This window comes from Spea bombifrons, chromosome 2, assembly GCF_027358695.1.
Source record: "Spea bombifrons isolate aSpeBom1 chromosome 2, aSpeBom1.2.pri, whole genome shotgun sequence".
Lineage (NCBI taxonomy): Eukaryota > Metazoa > Chordata > Amphibia > Anura > Pelobatidae > Spea > Spea bombifrons.
In genome coordinates, this window is record NC_071088.1 from 62,287,391 (window position 1) to 62,303,036 (window position 15,646).

A 15,646-nucleotide genomic window follows, 5' to 3' on the forward strand; every position below is an offset into this window, starting at 1 on the left:
GCTCAGTGGTCACTGTTTGTGTGGTGGTTGGCAGCTCAGTTGTCTGTGTGGTAGGCGGCTCGGTCGTCTGTGTAATGGTGGATGGCTCAGGGGTTGATGGCTCAGTGGCCTGTGTAGTTGTGAATGGCTCAGGGGTTGGTGTGGTTGGTGGCTCAGTGGCCCGTGTAGTGGTGGATGGCTCAGGGGTTGGTGGCTCAGTGGACTGTGTAGTGGTGGACAGCTCAGGCGTTGGTGTGGTTGGTGGCTCAGTGGTCTGTGTAGTGGTGGACAGTTCAGGGGTTGGTGTGGTTGGTGCTTCAGTGGTCTGTGTAGTGGTGGATGGCTCAGGGGTTGGTGGCTCAGTGGACTGTGTAGTGGTGGACGGCTCAGGAGTTGGTGTGGTTGGTGCTTCAGTGGTCTGTGTAGTGGTGGATGGCTCAGGGGTTGGTGGCTCAGTGGACTGTGTAGTGGTGGACGGCTCAGGTGTTGGTGTGGTTGGTGGCTCAGTGGTCTGTGTAGTGGTGGACAGTTCAGGGGTTGGTGTGGTTGGTGCTTCAGTGGTCTGTGTAGTGGTGGATGGCTCAGGGGTTGGTGGCTCAGTGGACTGTGTAGTGGTGGACGGCTCAGGCGTTGGTGTGGTTGGTGGCTCAGTGGTCTGTGTAGTGGTGGACAGTTCAGGGGTTGGTGTGGTTGGTGCTTCAGTGGTCTGTGTAGTGGTGGATGGCTCAGGGGTTGGTGGCTCAGTGGACTGTGTAGTGGTGGACGGCTCAGGCGTTGGTGTGGTTGGTGGCTCAGTGGTCTGTGTAGTGGTGGACAGTTCAGGGGTTGGTGTGGTTGGTGCTTCAGTGGTCTGTGTAGTGGTGGATGGCTCAGGGGTTGGTGGCTCAGTGGACTGTGTAGTGGTGGACGGCTCAGGCGTTGGTGTGGTTGGTGGCTCAGTAGCCCGTGTAGTGGTGGAGGGCTCAGAGGTTGATGGGTCTGTGGTCTGTGTAGTGGTGGACGGCTCAGGTGTTGGTGTGGTTGGTAGCTCAGTGGTCTGTGTAGTGGTGGACGGCTCAGGGGTTGGTGTGGTTGGTGGCTCAGTGATCTGTGTAGTGGTGGATGGCTCAGGGGTTGGTGTGGTTGGTGGCTCAGTGGTCTGTGTAGTGGTATACGGCTCAGGGGTTAGTGTGGTTGGTGGCTCAGTGGACTGTGTAGTTGTGGATGGCTCAGGGGTTGATGACTCAATGGTCTGTGTAGTGGTGGACGGCTCAGGCGTTGGTGTGGTTGGTGGCTCAGTGGTCTGTGTAGTGGTGGAGGGCTCAGAGGTTGATGGGTGTGTGGTCTGTGTAGTGGTGGATGGCTCAGGTGTTGATGTGGTTGGTAGCTCAGTGGTCTGTGTAGTGGTGGACGGCTCAGGGGTTTGTGTGGTTTGTGGCTTAGTGGTCTGTGTAGTGGTGGATGGCTGAGGGGTTGGTGTGGTTTGTGTAGTGGGCGACTTAGTGGTTGGCAGCTCAGGGGGAGGAGTGAATTCTGAAATAAAAATGGAAAATATGATTCATAAACGATTAGAACCATCAACCAAGGTGTAATGCTGTAACGCCATGAATTCAATACAAAAATGTATGCAACGCAAATTATCCGAAAATGATCTCAATATTTCTAGCTTGAAAGATTGGGAGAGAGAGGATATTTCAGTATTTAAATAGATACATAAATAGATTTAACATATAAATAGGGATCTATAATGATCAGATAATGTAATTTAAGGACGTTTTACTGAAAGAGCAGTAGATAAGGGGAACAGTTTCCCAACAGAAGTGCTAGAGACTATTACAGTAAAGGAAGTAAAAATACTTGGGATCCTAAATCAAAGACAAAGGACCAATATGGGTTTGAGTTTTTACTACAAGAAAAAACTGTCAGATTAGATGGGCCAAGTGGTCATCAAATTTTGTTTCTATTTAAACATTTTATGGTCAACATTATCTTCAACATTAAACATGTCTCATTTGTTACCTGTGCAATAGACATCATACTTTAGGTTCCCTGAAAACTTGTAGACATAGTATCCTCCAGGGCAAGCCTTCACTGGGATAGATGATCCACTTTGGCAGCCTGTTAGTGAATTAATATTAAGAGGCACCAACTTCACCCCTTCCTCGATACTGGGGTGGCTGCCATTTAAACTAAAGGGCTCAAGTGATCCACATTTCAAGGCTTCCACACATCCATATTTTATCCCCAAACTATTGTAGTATCGGAACCATCCAAAATTGTAGCGGTCAGTTAAAAACCTTCCAGTGGAGCTGATATTGTAGAGTCTGCTTGATCCATCCAGCCAACTATAATTTTCACATGGATCAGCACACTTGATCTCAGAGCTTGAACTATTTACTTTCATACAGTCTTTATATTTGTCACAGGGGTTAACAGGACATAGTTTGCTTTGGTTATTAATGCACAAGTGCATTCCGGCCATATTGATGCAGTCAGACGAGTTTCCAGAGAGACATTTGTTCAGTGTTGGAGTTGCGCATTCATTTACATCAATGCATGCTTTTGTTACAGTGTCCCAGACATAACCTGGTAAACAGCATGTTTCAGTGGTACAAGACACTTGCTGTGTGCAATTGTAGCCATTTCCAACAAATCCAGGCTTGCAAGAGCAGGTAACATAGTTTGTATTCTGTGTACACAAGGCTCTGGTTCCATTACAATCGGCACATGTTTTGGCATCTATATAAAAGAATGATACACAGCCATATGATGGTAGTAAAGTTGATTGGGGAAGATGAATGTGATATTGATGTCAATAAACATGGCAGTTATCCATATTAGAATGTAGTTAATGTGTGCACAAGTATTTGTTTTGCATTCTACAAGGCTTAGGTTAATCAATTTTAGAATTTTCTTTTAATCCTTCTTTTAAGTTATTCTTGTAGGCAGATAGATTAACATCATAAATAATGTTTTACAAGAGGGCTTTCAGTATAATTGCTCAGTATATTTACCCTTCTCCAATCTCTAAAGATTAAAAATGTCCCATTACTTCATATCTATTAGCAAGTCAAAAACCATATTTTCATCTATAGTTTATCCTTGTCTTTGGTACAGATCTTATCTTGAATGACTTTGCTCACAGAAAAGAAAGAAACAAGTAGACAAATGATGTATACTTACATAAGGAAATACCTAGAAAATGTAACAGAAAACAATATTAGTCTATTTCTGAAAGTAATTTAGTTAGGGGGTATAAAAGGCAAAACAGATTATGTAAGTTTATTTTATTTGTGCCTGTCTACCACCTGGTTACCTACTCGCACTTGCAATGATACATTGTTGTGCATTTGATGTCACATGTAGTGATGCTAACATCATTACAGCTGTGCCATAAAGTCACATCCCGCTCTACTTAGTGAAGTCATGAAGTCAATTTAACTAATTGAGTGCTGGGGTTGGGGCACATTTTTCAGCTCAAGGATCCAGGACAAACTTTTTGACTTTCTGACTGGCTATATTTAAATTCAGGGGACAATAGTAATCACAGCTTGGAACTTGGAAAAAGTTATACATAGAATGACATTGTTATTTATGGAGACCTAGATTGTGCTAAACGGTGCACCCTATGACATGAAAGGTTGGTAGACATGCAGCCCCCAAAAGAAACAACCTCACACAGCCTGGGATCCCTGCATGATCTGTCTCCTTGACAGCCATCTGATATCAGAATAGATAAGCTAAAATCATGCTGATTTCATGAAATCATCAGATTTTCAGATTTCTCTTTTTTTCAGAGGAAGCCAGAACTTTGAAAGTACATAACAGAGCTTTCACATATACTTTTAAATATGCTGGACTTCACCAAAACCTCCCATGCATTTGCAAAAGGCACAACACGACAATTGAAAGTGCATACAATGGACCCCTTTAAGTGTCAAGAATTAACTATGCTAGTTTTAACCGTTTCCCCTTGCCCCGTTCATTTCTACCCTCCTGGCTTCTAAAAAAATAAAATTTTTGTTGGATACCCAATTATCCGCTCACCCTACCCAAAATTCTATTGTGCGAGTTCTAGCCCTACCACACCTTGAGCTACTATGCTTCCACATACCACATACATAGCCTGTCAGTAGTTTACATCTATACCAGCCAAAAGTACAGATTTTTCTGCTCTAAACTGGTCCTTGGAGGACACAGGTAGCAGCGAGTGCTGTAATCTGAACCACTTGTGTTTGGTTGTTATTATTATTGTCATTTATGTTTTTGTTAGCTAGACAAAAAATGGTGCCAAACAGAGATTATATGTATTTTAAGAAATAAGTACACATATTACATTAACTAGACATCATCTCATGTCTAGGCATCTAATAGATACCCTATGTTTCTATGAAGGAAAGTGATAAACTGTATGTTCATACTCACTTTGTGAATGGCACTGATGAATGCCAATCGCAAGGAAAAATAATCCCAGTAGAATATTCTGCATGATGGCTGGAATAAAAATGAGATCTTACTATTAATGGTTAACCTAAGTATAGAGGAATCAAAAAATGGAAAAACTTTCGGGTCCTTTGGTAAATTAGTACAGCACCATTTCTAAATGTTAAAAGCTTAATAATGAAAATACAGGGTTTTTTTGCCTTTTCGTGCTAGCTTAGGAAATGTTTCAGTGAAAGACTAGCATTTGGAAAGCCTCCCGCCAAAGAAAAAAATAAAATCAAAGTTGTTAATTTTTTGTTTAATGATTTAAGGAAACACTTTCAAAAACAAAATTCTTACCAAATACTTGAAAGTAAATCATGTAAAAATGTATCTATTGATATACTCTTTTTTTTATCCCATCTCCCTTCTATTCCCCACAAAATCACCTCTCCCTTTGTCCTATTTGTGCCCCCTTCTGCTTTGCTCTGAACATTCACTTTCTTCAATTTTCTCCCTCTTTAATATTTTCTCATCCTGTCCTTTGCTTTCTCCCGCTGCTCTGACTCTTAACAAAAATGTATTTGCCCTTTAATTCTTATCCTCCATTCCACTTTCACCCACACACTAAAACTGTCTCTTTAACTCTTTCCTTCTTCTGCCCTATTATCTTTTCTCTGCCCTTTCCTTAATCCTTTCCATAATCCCTCTGTCCCTTAACTATTTTCTCTTATCTATTGCACTTTAGACAGTTTTTGAAATGCTGTACCCTTCGTGACAATGGCTATTAAAATGTTCTCCTGTGTTTCTAATTAACAGTTATTTTCTTATTTCTGGTGTACTGTACCCACACAATTTTTTTTTTCAAGAAAAGAAGGGCTTTCTTTAGATACCATTATTTTTATCATTATATATATAATGCATTATAACACAATGCATTATGACTTTCATTTAAAAAAAATAATGTACTCATCAACAAATGCTAATGAAAAAATCTGCTAAATTGATTCTAATATCGATATTTTTTTTACTGTTTTTTGTGTGCAAGTTATAGGGCAATAAGTACAAGTTGTATATTGCTATTTTATTAGGACATCAAATGCCCCCAAATTTACACATTCATTAATGCATTCTCACTGAGTATTCAGCAGTCCTTGTTTCACTAAAGTCCTTGTTTCACAATGCCAGGGCATGATATCACATCTTCACAGCATTGAGGTAGGAGTAGTGCAAGAGATCTGTGTTATGAAGGTCTCTGTCGGAAGACTTACAAACCTCATTCCCTCTCACTTTCCTAATTGATGCACTCCACAGTCATGATACGATACATTCTGCAGTCCACATCATTACACGATGATCCACAACTATTTAGCATGACTTCATTTTTTCAATCTCCATACAATTTACATTTGTGCAACTTTAACAGGCTAGAACAAAGCTTACCAAACAACTTACCAAACCAAGGGCGATAATGATAAGTAGTCCACTTCAAATACCTGAAAATACACACATTTTCAAAATACTTTCAGGATACCACTTTTCTGGCAGTCTTATTTTTTTTATCACCCACATACATATATAATTTGTTTCAAAGCTCATGCCAAACTAATTTACCTTTATAATCCTCTGCTCACCATATACAAGTATGAATGATTTGAAGAGCAGAGTTCTTATATAACGCTGTGTGGAGGTTGTACCAAAGAAAGGCGTGGGATACCTAACATGACATTTTACAAATAATACTTTTTGATCATAACCTGAGGGTTCTAGCAGCATCCAAACAATGTGACATATCATACCTCTCTTACAGTCAACATATTATAGCATGTTTCTTGGGCTTATACACTCAAGTAGGAATTTGCAGGTGGTGTGGAGTTTAATTTACTAAATTATAAGTTATGATGGGTCAACCTTTACAATGTTTCTTCTCGCATTAATCTCTCCAATATAAGGAGTATTATACAGGACCAAACAAGATCACCGAAGATTGTCCTTCATAAGGCATAGTGAAACTACAACTACCCTACTAAATTTAGCTGCCAGCTCTAGAGTTACTGGGCCCAAAAAATTTGCTAAATATACGGTGCTTAGCAGGAAGAATTAGTCCACCAGGCATTTGCCATGTGTGCTAGATGGCCAGTCAGGGCATGAGTGAGCCTATAAATTATTTTCACTGTTACTGTCAGAGGCCTGTACAGGGGTAATGAGTGGCATCAAAACCTTCTCGGTAGTATCTAAAAATGCTATTTGTTTTTTTTAACAATGTTCCTCCATATTGTGTTTCATTAATGTAGGGAATAATAATAATAAACCATAACTTGATATATTGGAGTTTGAAAATGTATGTTTAATCTTATACTAGTAATAAAAAAAGTTCCCCATTAAAGCTAATCTATTGCCTTCTCAAGTTAGCTGCTGTTTTCAGAATTGATTTGTGAGAGATACTCTTTGAAGTCATTCTATTTATCAGTCAAAGTAAGATATTATTGTATACAAAAAACAAAATACTGTCTGCGCTTCTCACCCTAATAAAGTTGGCAACAAATATATAAACATAATATAAATGAGAGGTTTTGGTTATATGAATTGGCCAAAGCATAATTAAGCTCACCCGCCACATCAAGGCACACTCTCAATAGGGTGAGAACCTACTCTCACCTCCTACATAGTGGGCACATAAAGCAGTTTATACTGCTACCAAAACCTTATTAATGTGTTGGGGGAGGTGCAATTAAACCTCCTCCCAATTAACCCCTGGACAGCAAGCTGCAACCAGACTGATGAGGAGCCAACAACCTCAAATATGTGCAAACAGGGAAAAGGAAAAATGTCGGTGCGCTAAGCTAGTCTCAGGCTCAAATAATACAAATGTATAATATGAGGCACACTGTATTTGCAGCATGCTCACACTGTTTGGTAGGCCTCATATTATACATTTGTATTATTTGTATTATTGTGTAGGGCTCTTTTATGAGAGTAATAACTCACAAGTATGATCTGCATTTCTGTTCATGTAGAACAAGTTTGTGCTGTCAAGGCACTGGAAAGTGAACTCCATGTAAGCATTGTCTTTTTTAGCTGTAATTCGTGTCATGCATAACAATACCAATATTTGTACAGTATTTGTCCCCTCACCTGGGACTCCCCGACAGACTTCAGTAAGGAAGTACAACAGGACGACTCCCTAGCAGCGTACTCACAGAAGGCTCACAGTAAGCCTGGGGGGATGGACAACTACCCGTTCCATTGGGAAGGGGACAGACTCTTTCGTAGTGCCATGGTTGGGGGGGAAACAGACAGGGAAAGCGCCCAGGCCACAGCTAGTGATACCTCAGAAATATAGGGCAGACATACTACGCATAGGACATGTCATTACCCTGGCCAGACATTTAGGACAGAGAAAAACAAGGAACAGAATCACCCAGAACTTTTTTTGGCCTGGTATCTCCAGGGACATTAGGGACTACTGCCGCACTTGTGAGATCTGCCAGCAGGTAGGCAAGAGAGGGGATCACCCGAAAGCTAAATTACGACCCCTGCCCATAGTGCAAGAACCCTTCAGTCGGGGAATAAATATATAATCACCGTGGTGGACTATGCTACCCGGTACCCTGAGGCTGTGGCATTAAGCAACATCCAAACCGAAACCATAGCGGAGGCGGTGTTGCAAATATTCTCCAGGGTGGGGTTTCCGCAGGAGATGCTGTCCGATCAAGGGACACAGTTCACCACCGAGGTTACCCAACAGCTCTGGAAGTTGTGCAGTATTAAGCCCCTTTATAGCTCCCCGTACCCTCCTCAAACCAATGGGTTATGCGAGAGATTTAATGGCACCCTGAAGCAGATACTTCGGCCCTTTGCCGCAGGAGTCCACAGGGTTCTCCCCCTTCGAGGTGTTATATGGCCGGAGGGTGCGAGGCCCCCTAGATCTCCTAGATCAGGGAGATGCTCGATCTCAGGGTCATTGAACCCTCCGTCCGCCCCTTGGGCTTCCCCAGTCGTTCTCGTCCCTAATAAGGATGGCACCACCAGATTCTGTGTTGACTATAGGCGACTGATTGACCGCACCATGACTGACGCGTAACTGATGCCCCGGGTAGATGACCTATTAGACCGGATTGCAGTGGGAAGGTTCCTTACCATTATTGACTTATGTAAGGGCTATTGGCAGATACCTCTGGACGCGGCGGCGGCTAGGCTGAATTCTGCGTTCATCCCCCCATAAGGCTTGTACCAGTTTAAAGTCGTGCCGTTTGGGATGAAGAATGCACCGACTACCTTCCAGCGGATGATAGACTGTCTGCTGGATGGGTTGCAGGAGTATGCCTGCGCCTATCTGGATGACATAGCCATCCATAGTGCCACCTGGGGGGGACATCTCCAGCATCAAGGACAGTGCTAGACAGAATCCACAATGCAGAGCTGACAATCAAGCCAGACAAGTGTCACATTGGTCTGTCTGAAGTCCAATATCTAGGACACCAGGTAGGGTGTGGGAGACAGAGACCACCGGTACCCTGTACTAAAACCCAGGTCTAGGCACTGCGGGTTATTACTAGACTTGCGCATTCGTCTTCGGGCGAACATGAAAACGAGCACGAAGAGGCCGTTTTTTTGTTTGTTCCAAAGGAACGTAGAACAGAATACAGTACCAGAAAACCGTACTGACGAAGACTCACAACCACGAAGAATCGAAGATTCTCCGTGATCGTCTTAGTTTTTGCCGGGCAGCCGCCAAAATTTCAAACAGGAGTGAGCTGATCCTCGTCTCTCCAATCAGCTCACTCTTTTGACGTCACGCTAAGGGTCTTGTCCAATGCCTGTGCTGCTGTTTTTTGAATTCTGAAACCGCCTTTATAAGACCAGAGCTTGCCTGAGAGATCCATTAATTTTTCGCTGTGACTGCTTTGGCAACACTGCTGTGCTGCATCCGAGCGTTACAGAGAGAGATTGTTCTGTTCTGTGTGAGACTGGTAAGCCTCAGCCTGCCATTTCTCACAGTGTACTGTGTTCAGTTCTACACCTACTGAAATAATAATTTTATTAATTTAATCATTTTTTTATTTATTTTTTTTCAGTGCTTTTGTCTGTCATCAACTGTGAAGTGCTGTTGAGTTGACCTGGGCTGGCACTAGTGCCTACTGCCTGTCCTGCTTAGATAAATTAAATAATAGAATTTATAAATAATGTAATAGAATATATTATTAATAATTGAATACATTATAAAATTATATATATATTTGTCAGTTATATATACTATAGTTAGTTAGTATACTAGTGTAGAGTGTACTGTAGACATTCAAGACATCTACTAGTGTCTAATCTAAAATCAGTAATATTAATAATTATATAATTAATTTTAGCTAGCTTAATAGTTAATTAGCTATAAATAAAATTAATAATTAATTACTACTAGCTTATAGTTCAGCTAATCTTATTAGTACTGGTGCTGCAGCTCTTTAGTTTGTGCTTTGTTTTAGCAACAGCAAGAGACCAAGTCAATTTTTCTTAATAATATTTCATTTTATTTCATTTGTTTTGCTCACCTCAGTCCATCAGTGAAGCTAATAAGCAGAGGGAAAGTGTCTGGCCATTTTACCAGTGCTAGCATGAAGCATCACCTCAGCACTCAACACAACGCTGTGCTATTGGGGAAAGATGCAGCATAGCTGGTGGCCGTGGTAAAACCCCAACAGCTGCTTCTGAGCCAATAGCAGCAGCAGCAGCTAGTGCTGGCAGCCAGAGACCAAGGCAGGTTGGAGCACTGCATGTCCAGCCCACCCTGGAACAATTTGTGGCATTCCAATCAAAAAGGTCAATGTCCAAACAGCAGGCCAATAAAGTAATGCAACTTATTGGTCAGTTCATTGCTGTTGGAGGGGCATCCTTCTCCATGATTGAAGGGGAGCCTTTCAAACAATTGATGGTGGCTGTGGCTCCACAATATACAGTTCCGTCACGTTCCACTTTCAGCAGGAACATTGTCCCCTCATTGTATCGGTCCTGTGTTTCAGCAGTGAAAGAGGAGCTTTCCAAGGCTGCTGGTCAGTCTGTTCATTTCACAACAGATTTGTGGAGTGTACCTAGTGGGCAGCATGTCTTTCTTTCTTTGACAGCACACTGGTGGCAACCCGGTGTGCCCAAGGAAGCTGCTGCAGCGGGCTACCGATCATTCCTTCTCCATGCAGAAGTGATGGATGAAAAGCACACTTCCCAAAATATTCTGCATGCGATGAGGAAAATATTTAGCCTTTGGGTGGGAGCAGAGGCAGGCACCAATGTTGAAGTTGGTTTTGTGGTAACTCACGGAGGTGCCAATATGGTGAAAGCGCTGCAAGATGGTCATATTGTTGGTGTGCGCTGTGCAGCCCACATCATCCATCTTGTAGTGAAGGCAGCAATGTCAGAAGGAACTAATGTAGCAGCAGTAGTTCTGTCCCGCTGCAGAAAGATCGCTGGGCACTTTCACCATAGTGTTAAGGCTAGGGAAGAGCAAGAGAGGTCAGGTCTTCCCGTACACTGCCTAAGACAGGATGTCAGTACGCGGTGGAACTCCATGTTAGACATGCTGGAGAGGATTTTGGAGCAGCAGAGGGCAATCCATAATCTTGCCTCAGAGCATAATATTGGGATTACATCTCCATTGAATAGGGAGGATTGGATAGTGATCGCCCAGCTAGTGGCAGTCCTTAAACCATTCAGGGATGCCACTGAAAATTTAAGCTCAAACACTGCCAGTATGGACCAGGTAATCCCAGTGTTCTCCCATCTAGGCAGCAACATGGATGTGTTCATTGAAAACCGTGAGGCTGTTCAAGGTGGCACTCTACATCCTGACGTAGCAGCCATAGTCAGGAAGCTGAAGGATCTGCTAAAAGTACACCTTCGCAAACGCATGGAAATGATGCTAGCGTGCCTTTGTGATCCAAGAATTAAGGGAAAGCTAGCGATGAAATTCAATGTTCTCAGTAGCTACCGGGAGCAATTGGTCAACAAGGTGCGTGACTGGCAACGTAAAATGGGAATGCTGTCCGAGGAGGGAGAGGTGCAGGAGGAGGAAGAGATGATGTGGTCTGCTACTCCTAGCAGCAGCATCAGCAGCAGTGCCACAAGCATCACAACACAGCTGAGTGGAGCAGCTGCGTTTTGGGAAGAGGCACTTGGGAGTATAACTGGACCATCTGACAGAGCTAGCAGCAGAAAGGAGAGTAGTGCTGCTGAAATGGTCAAACTTTACCTCTGTGAAGTTCCCTCAGCACCTAATGTTGATCCTCTGAGCTACTGGGATGAAAAGAAGAGTGTGTGGCCTGCACTCTCATGGGTTGCGCAGCAGCTTCTTTCATGTCGGCCAACCACTGTTCAAAGTGAGGGCGTGTTTTCTATGACTGGAAACATAGTCCACAGCGCTCACGCATGGCACCTCATCTGATGGAGCAGATTGCCTTTCTTAAATTCAATCTGCCCAAGTTGGGTTACCCAGCTCTTAGCTTGGAAAGTTAATTTTCTTTCTCTAATGTTCAAGGTAGTTTCTCCCCCTGGTTGCACGTGTTTGTGGTGTGGCAACGTCTGCTACCTCCGCCGGTGTAGCCAGCTTACGCTAGGGCCTTGTGTCTGAGCTCTGGAAGTCCGCTCCCAAACGTCTAGGACTGACAGTGTTTGGATGCTTTGCTCTGGGGTGAAACAGGGGAGCGGGTCGCCAATTGCCTACTCATTCGGCTTTCCCAATGCTGCTGCTGTTGGTGGTGGTGCCAGCGTCTCTTCTTTGCCAGTTCCCTTCCTGGCTAGTGTCATGCCTCAAATGTCCCTAATGGTAAGGGTAGTTTCTCCTCCCTGGCTGCGTCTGTTTGCGGTGTGGCAACGCCTGCTACCTCCGCCGGAGTAGCCAGCTTACGCTAGGGCCTTATGTCTGAGCTCTGGAAGTCCGCTTCCAAACACCAAGGACTGACAGAGTTTGGATGCTTTGCCCTGGGGTGAAACAGGTGAGCGGGTCGTCAATTGCCCACTCATTCGCCTTTCCCAATGCTGCTGCTGGTGGTGCCAGCGTCTCTTCTCTGCCAGTTCGCTTCCTGGCTAGTGTCATGCCTCAAATGTCCAAAATGTTCAAGGTAGTTTCTCCCCCTGGTTGCACGTGTTTGCGGTGTGGCAACGTCTGCTACCTCCACCGGTGTAGCCAATTTACGCTAGGGCCTAGTGTCTGAGTTCCCTAAGTCCGCTCCAAAACGTCTAGGACTGACAGGCTTTGATGCTTTGCCCTGGGGTGAAACAGGTGAGCGGGTCGTCAATTGCCCACTCATTCGCCTTTCCCAATGCTGCTGCTGGTGGTGCCAGCGTCTCTTCTCTGCCAGTTCGCTTCCTGGCTAGTGTCATGCCTCAAATGTCCCTAATGGTAAGGGTAGTTTCTCCCCCCTGGCTGCGTCTGTTTGCGGTGTGGCAACGCCTGCTACCTCTGCCGGTGTAGCCAGCTTACGCTAGGGCCTTGTGTCTGAGTTCTGGAAGTCCGCTCCCAAACGTCTAGGACTGACAGTGTTTGGATGCTTTGCTCTGGGGTGAAACAGGTGAGCGGGTCGCCAATTGCCCACTCATTCGCCTTTCCCAATGCTGCTGCTGCTGGTGGTGGTGCCAGCGTCTCTTTTCTGCCAGTTCCCTTCCTGGCTAGTGTCATGCCTCAAATGTCCCTAATGGTAAGGGTAGTTTCTCCCCCCTGGCTGCGTCTGTTTGCAGTGTGGCAACGCCTGCTACCTCCGCCGGAGTAGCCAGCTTACGCTACGGCCTTGTGTCTGAGCTCTTGAAGTCCGCTCCCAAACGCCAAGGACTGACAGTGTTTGGATGCTTTGCTCTGGGGTGAAACAGGTGAGTGGGTCGCCAATTGCCCACTCATTCGCCTTTCCCAATGCTGCTGCTGCTGGTGGTGCCAGCGTCTCTTCTTTGCCAGTTCGCTTCCTGGCTAGCGTCATGCCCAAAATGTCCCTAATGGTAAGGGCAGTTTCTGCCCCCTGGCTGTGTCTGTTTGCGGTGTGGCAACGCCTGCTACCCCCGCCTGAGTAGCCAGCTTACGCTAGGGCCTAGTGTCTGAGCTCTGGAAGTCCGCTGCCAAACGCCAAGGACTGACAGTTGTGTGGATGCTTTGCCCTGGGGTGAAACAGGTGAGTGGGTCGCCAATTGCCCACTCATTCGCCTTTTCCATTTTTCAATGCTGCTGGTGGTGGTGGTGCCAGCGTCTCTTCTGTGCCAGTTCACTTCCTGGCTAGAGTCATGCCCAAAATGTCCCTAATGGTAAGGGTAGTTTCTCCCCCCTGGCTGCGTCTGTTTGCGGTGTGGCAACGCCTGCTACCTCCGCCGGAGTAGCCAGCTTACGCTAGGGCTTAGTGTCTGAGCTCTGGAAGTCCGCTGCCAAACGTCTAGGACTGACAGTTGTTTGGATGCTTTGCCCTGGGTTGAAACAGGTGAGTGGGTCGCCAATTGCCCACTCATTCGCCTTTTCCATTTTTCAATGCTGCTGGTGGTGGTGGTGCCAGCGTCTCTTCTTTGCCAATTCGCTTCCTGGCTAGAGTCATGCCCAAAATGTCCCTAAAGGTAAGGGCAGTTTCTCCCCCCTGGCTGCTTCTGTTTGCGGTGTGGCAACGTCTGCTACCTCCGCCGGAGTAGCCAGCTTACGCTAGGGCCTTGTGTCTGAGCTCTGGAAGTCCGCTGCCAAACGTCTAGGACTGACAGTTGTTTGGATGCTTTGCCCTGGGGTGAAACAACCGAGTGGGTCGCCAATTGCCCACTCATTCGCCTTTTCCATTTCCTTTTCCATTTCCATTTCATTTTTTTCCGTCTGATACACAACCTACCAAACATAACACACACAATACCACATATAACACAATGACATAACACATAACACACATAACACACATAACACAGTGACATAACACATAACACACACGTACAATTCACAAATCACAAGGACCTTTCCTCCTGTTATTTGCCCTGGCCTTCACTTCTACACTCACTAGCATTAACGCTATAACTCACACTTCCCCCTATAACATTTTTCCATCCACATACCTGCCAACAGACCCAACTTTTCCAGGGACAGTCCTGCTTTTTTCCTGTCCCATCAAATTTAGCTAAACTAGGTATGCAAGTGCACATAGGTATTGCTGGGTAGGGTAGCACTACAACATTAAATAAATATAATAAAGTAAATAATAATATATAAAATTAAATAAACCCATTAAAATTAAATTATATTAAGACATAATACATCTTTAACTAAAACAGCGCGCTGCTAATAATCTTAAAAATAACCGTACATTAACCCTAAGCTATTTTTTAGTTCTTGTCCAACATTTTTCCATTCGCATACCTGCCAACACACCCAACATCCTGCTTTTTTCCAGTCCTGTCCAGTAAAAGTTGGGTTGTTGCAAAGTATGCCATAATAAATAGGTAGCAAATGTTAGACATGTATTAAAAGTGGTCCAAAATCGATTTAACAATGTGAAATAATCCCTATTCTTTTATTAAACATCTATGGATGTGTGACTGTGTATGATAAAAAGGAGGCCAAGTTCCTTGGAGCATTTGTCTAGGTCTCAGACAAGACAACTGCTCGGAGGAACTTGGCCCTCAGTTTCGGGCAATGTGTATTGTGTACAGTACACCTCGGTACGTGTGTGCAACTCTATTGGTCGTTTCGGCAGGGGGCTCGCCTGCCACCAACGAATGAGGTGCATTCTGCAGTTCTGCAATTCATTTGTTGATGCCAGACCAGCCCCCTTCCGGCGACCAATAGAGTCGCACACGCGTACCTTCACGGCGCGAACGCATCTGCTGCTGCCGGCTTTCAGACAACTCAAGCAGGCTTTGGTGCAAGCTCCTATACTAGCTGCCCTGGACTTATCCAAACGCTTTGTCGTCCATACAGACTCTTCTATGTTTGAGTTGGGAGCAGTACTAAACCAGGTCAAAGATGATGGAGACGAGTACCCAGTGGCATACAAGGGTCACAAACTACTTCCCCGGGAGGTGAGCTATGCCGCCATTGAAAAAGAATGCCTGGCTTTGGTTTGAGCTCTCCGCAAGTTTCAAACCTATTTGTACGGACGATCCTGCACAGATCCTGCACAGATCGTAGCCATTTGGGGTGACGCGCAGGATTTCCTGCGATTCATCCTCGGCTCCTGCACGGCCGCCGAGGATGAAAGAATCTGTGCTGGAGGAACGGGGGGGGGGCGGGACGTGCAGTAGCGTACCTAGCGGGGGGGGCGGTCCGCACTGG

The 15,646-nt window shown here is 44.7% G+C and overlaps 1 protein-coding gene and 1 long non-coding RNA gene across 3 annotated transcripts; both read right to left on the reverse strand.

Annotated features, from left to right (window-relative positions):
* Position 1: 1 nt before the first annotated feature.
* On the reverse strand, positions 2–2,752 carry LOC128473684 (mucin-2-like; the record flags this gene model as incomplete). Its single annotated transcript, XM_053455935.1, has 2 exons — positions 2–1,491; positions 1,978–2,752. Coding segments are annotated over 2 exons (2,265 nt in total), but the record flags the coding sequence as incomplete, so codon positions are not given.
* A 1,368-nt stretch (positions 2,753–4,120) lies between these two features.
* LOC128472625 (uncharacterized) lies at positions 4,121–6,008 on the reverse strand. Of its 2 annotated transcripts, none has more exons than XR_008346188.1 (3): positions 5,995–6,008; positions 5,836–5,876; positions 4,121–4,452 (listed from the first exon to the last, which is right to left on the reverse strand). It is a non-coding gene; the product is annotated as an uncharacterized LOC128472625 (long non-coding RNA). The 2 variants fall into 2 exon arrangements; XR_008346189.1 differs by having other exon boundaries at positions 5,824–5,876; positions 5,995–6,007.
* Positions 6,009–15,646: the final 9,638 nt, after the last annotated feature.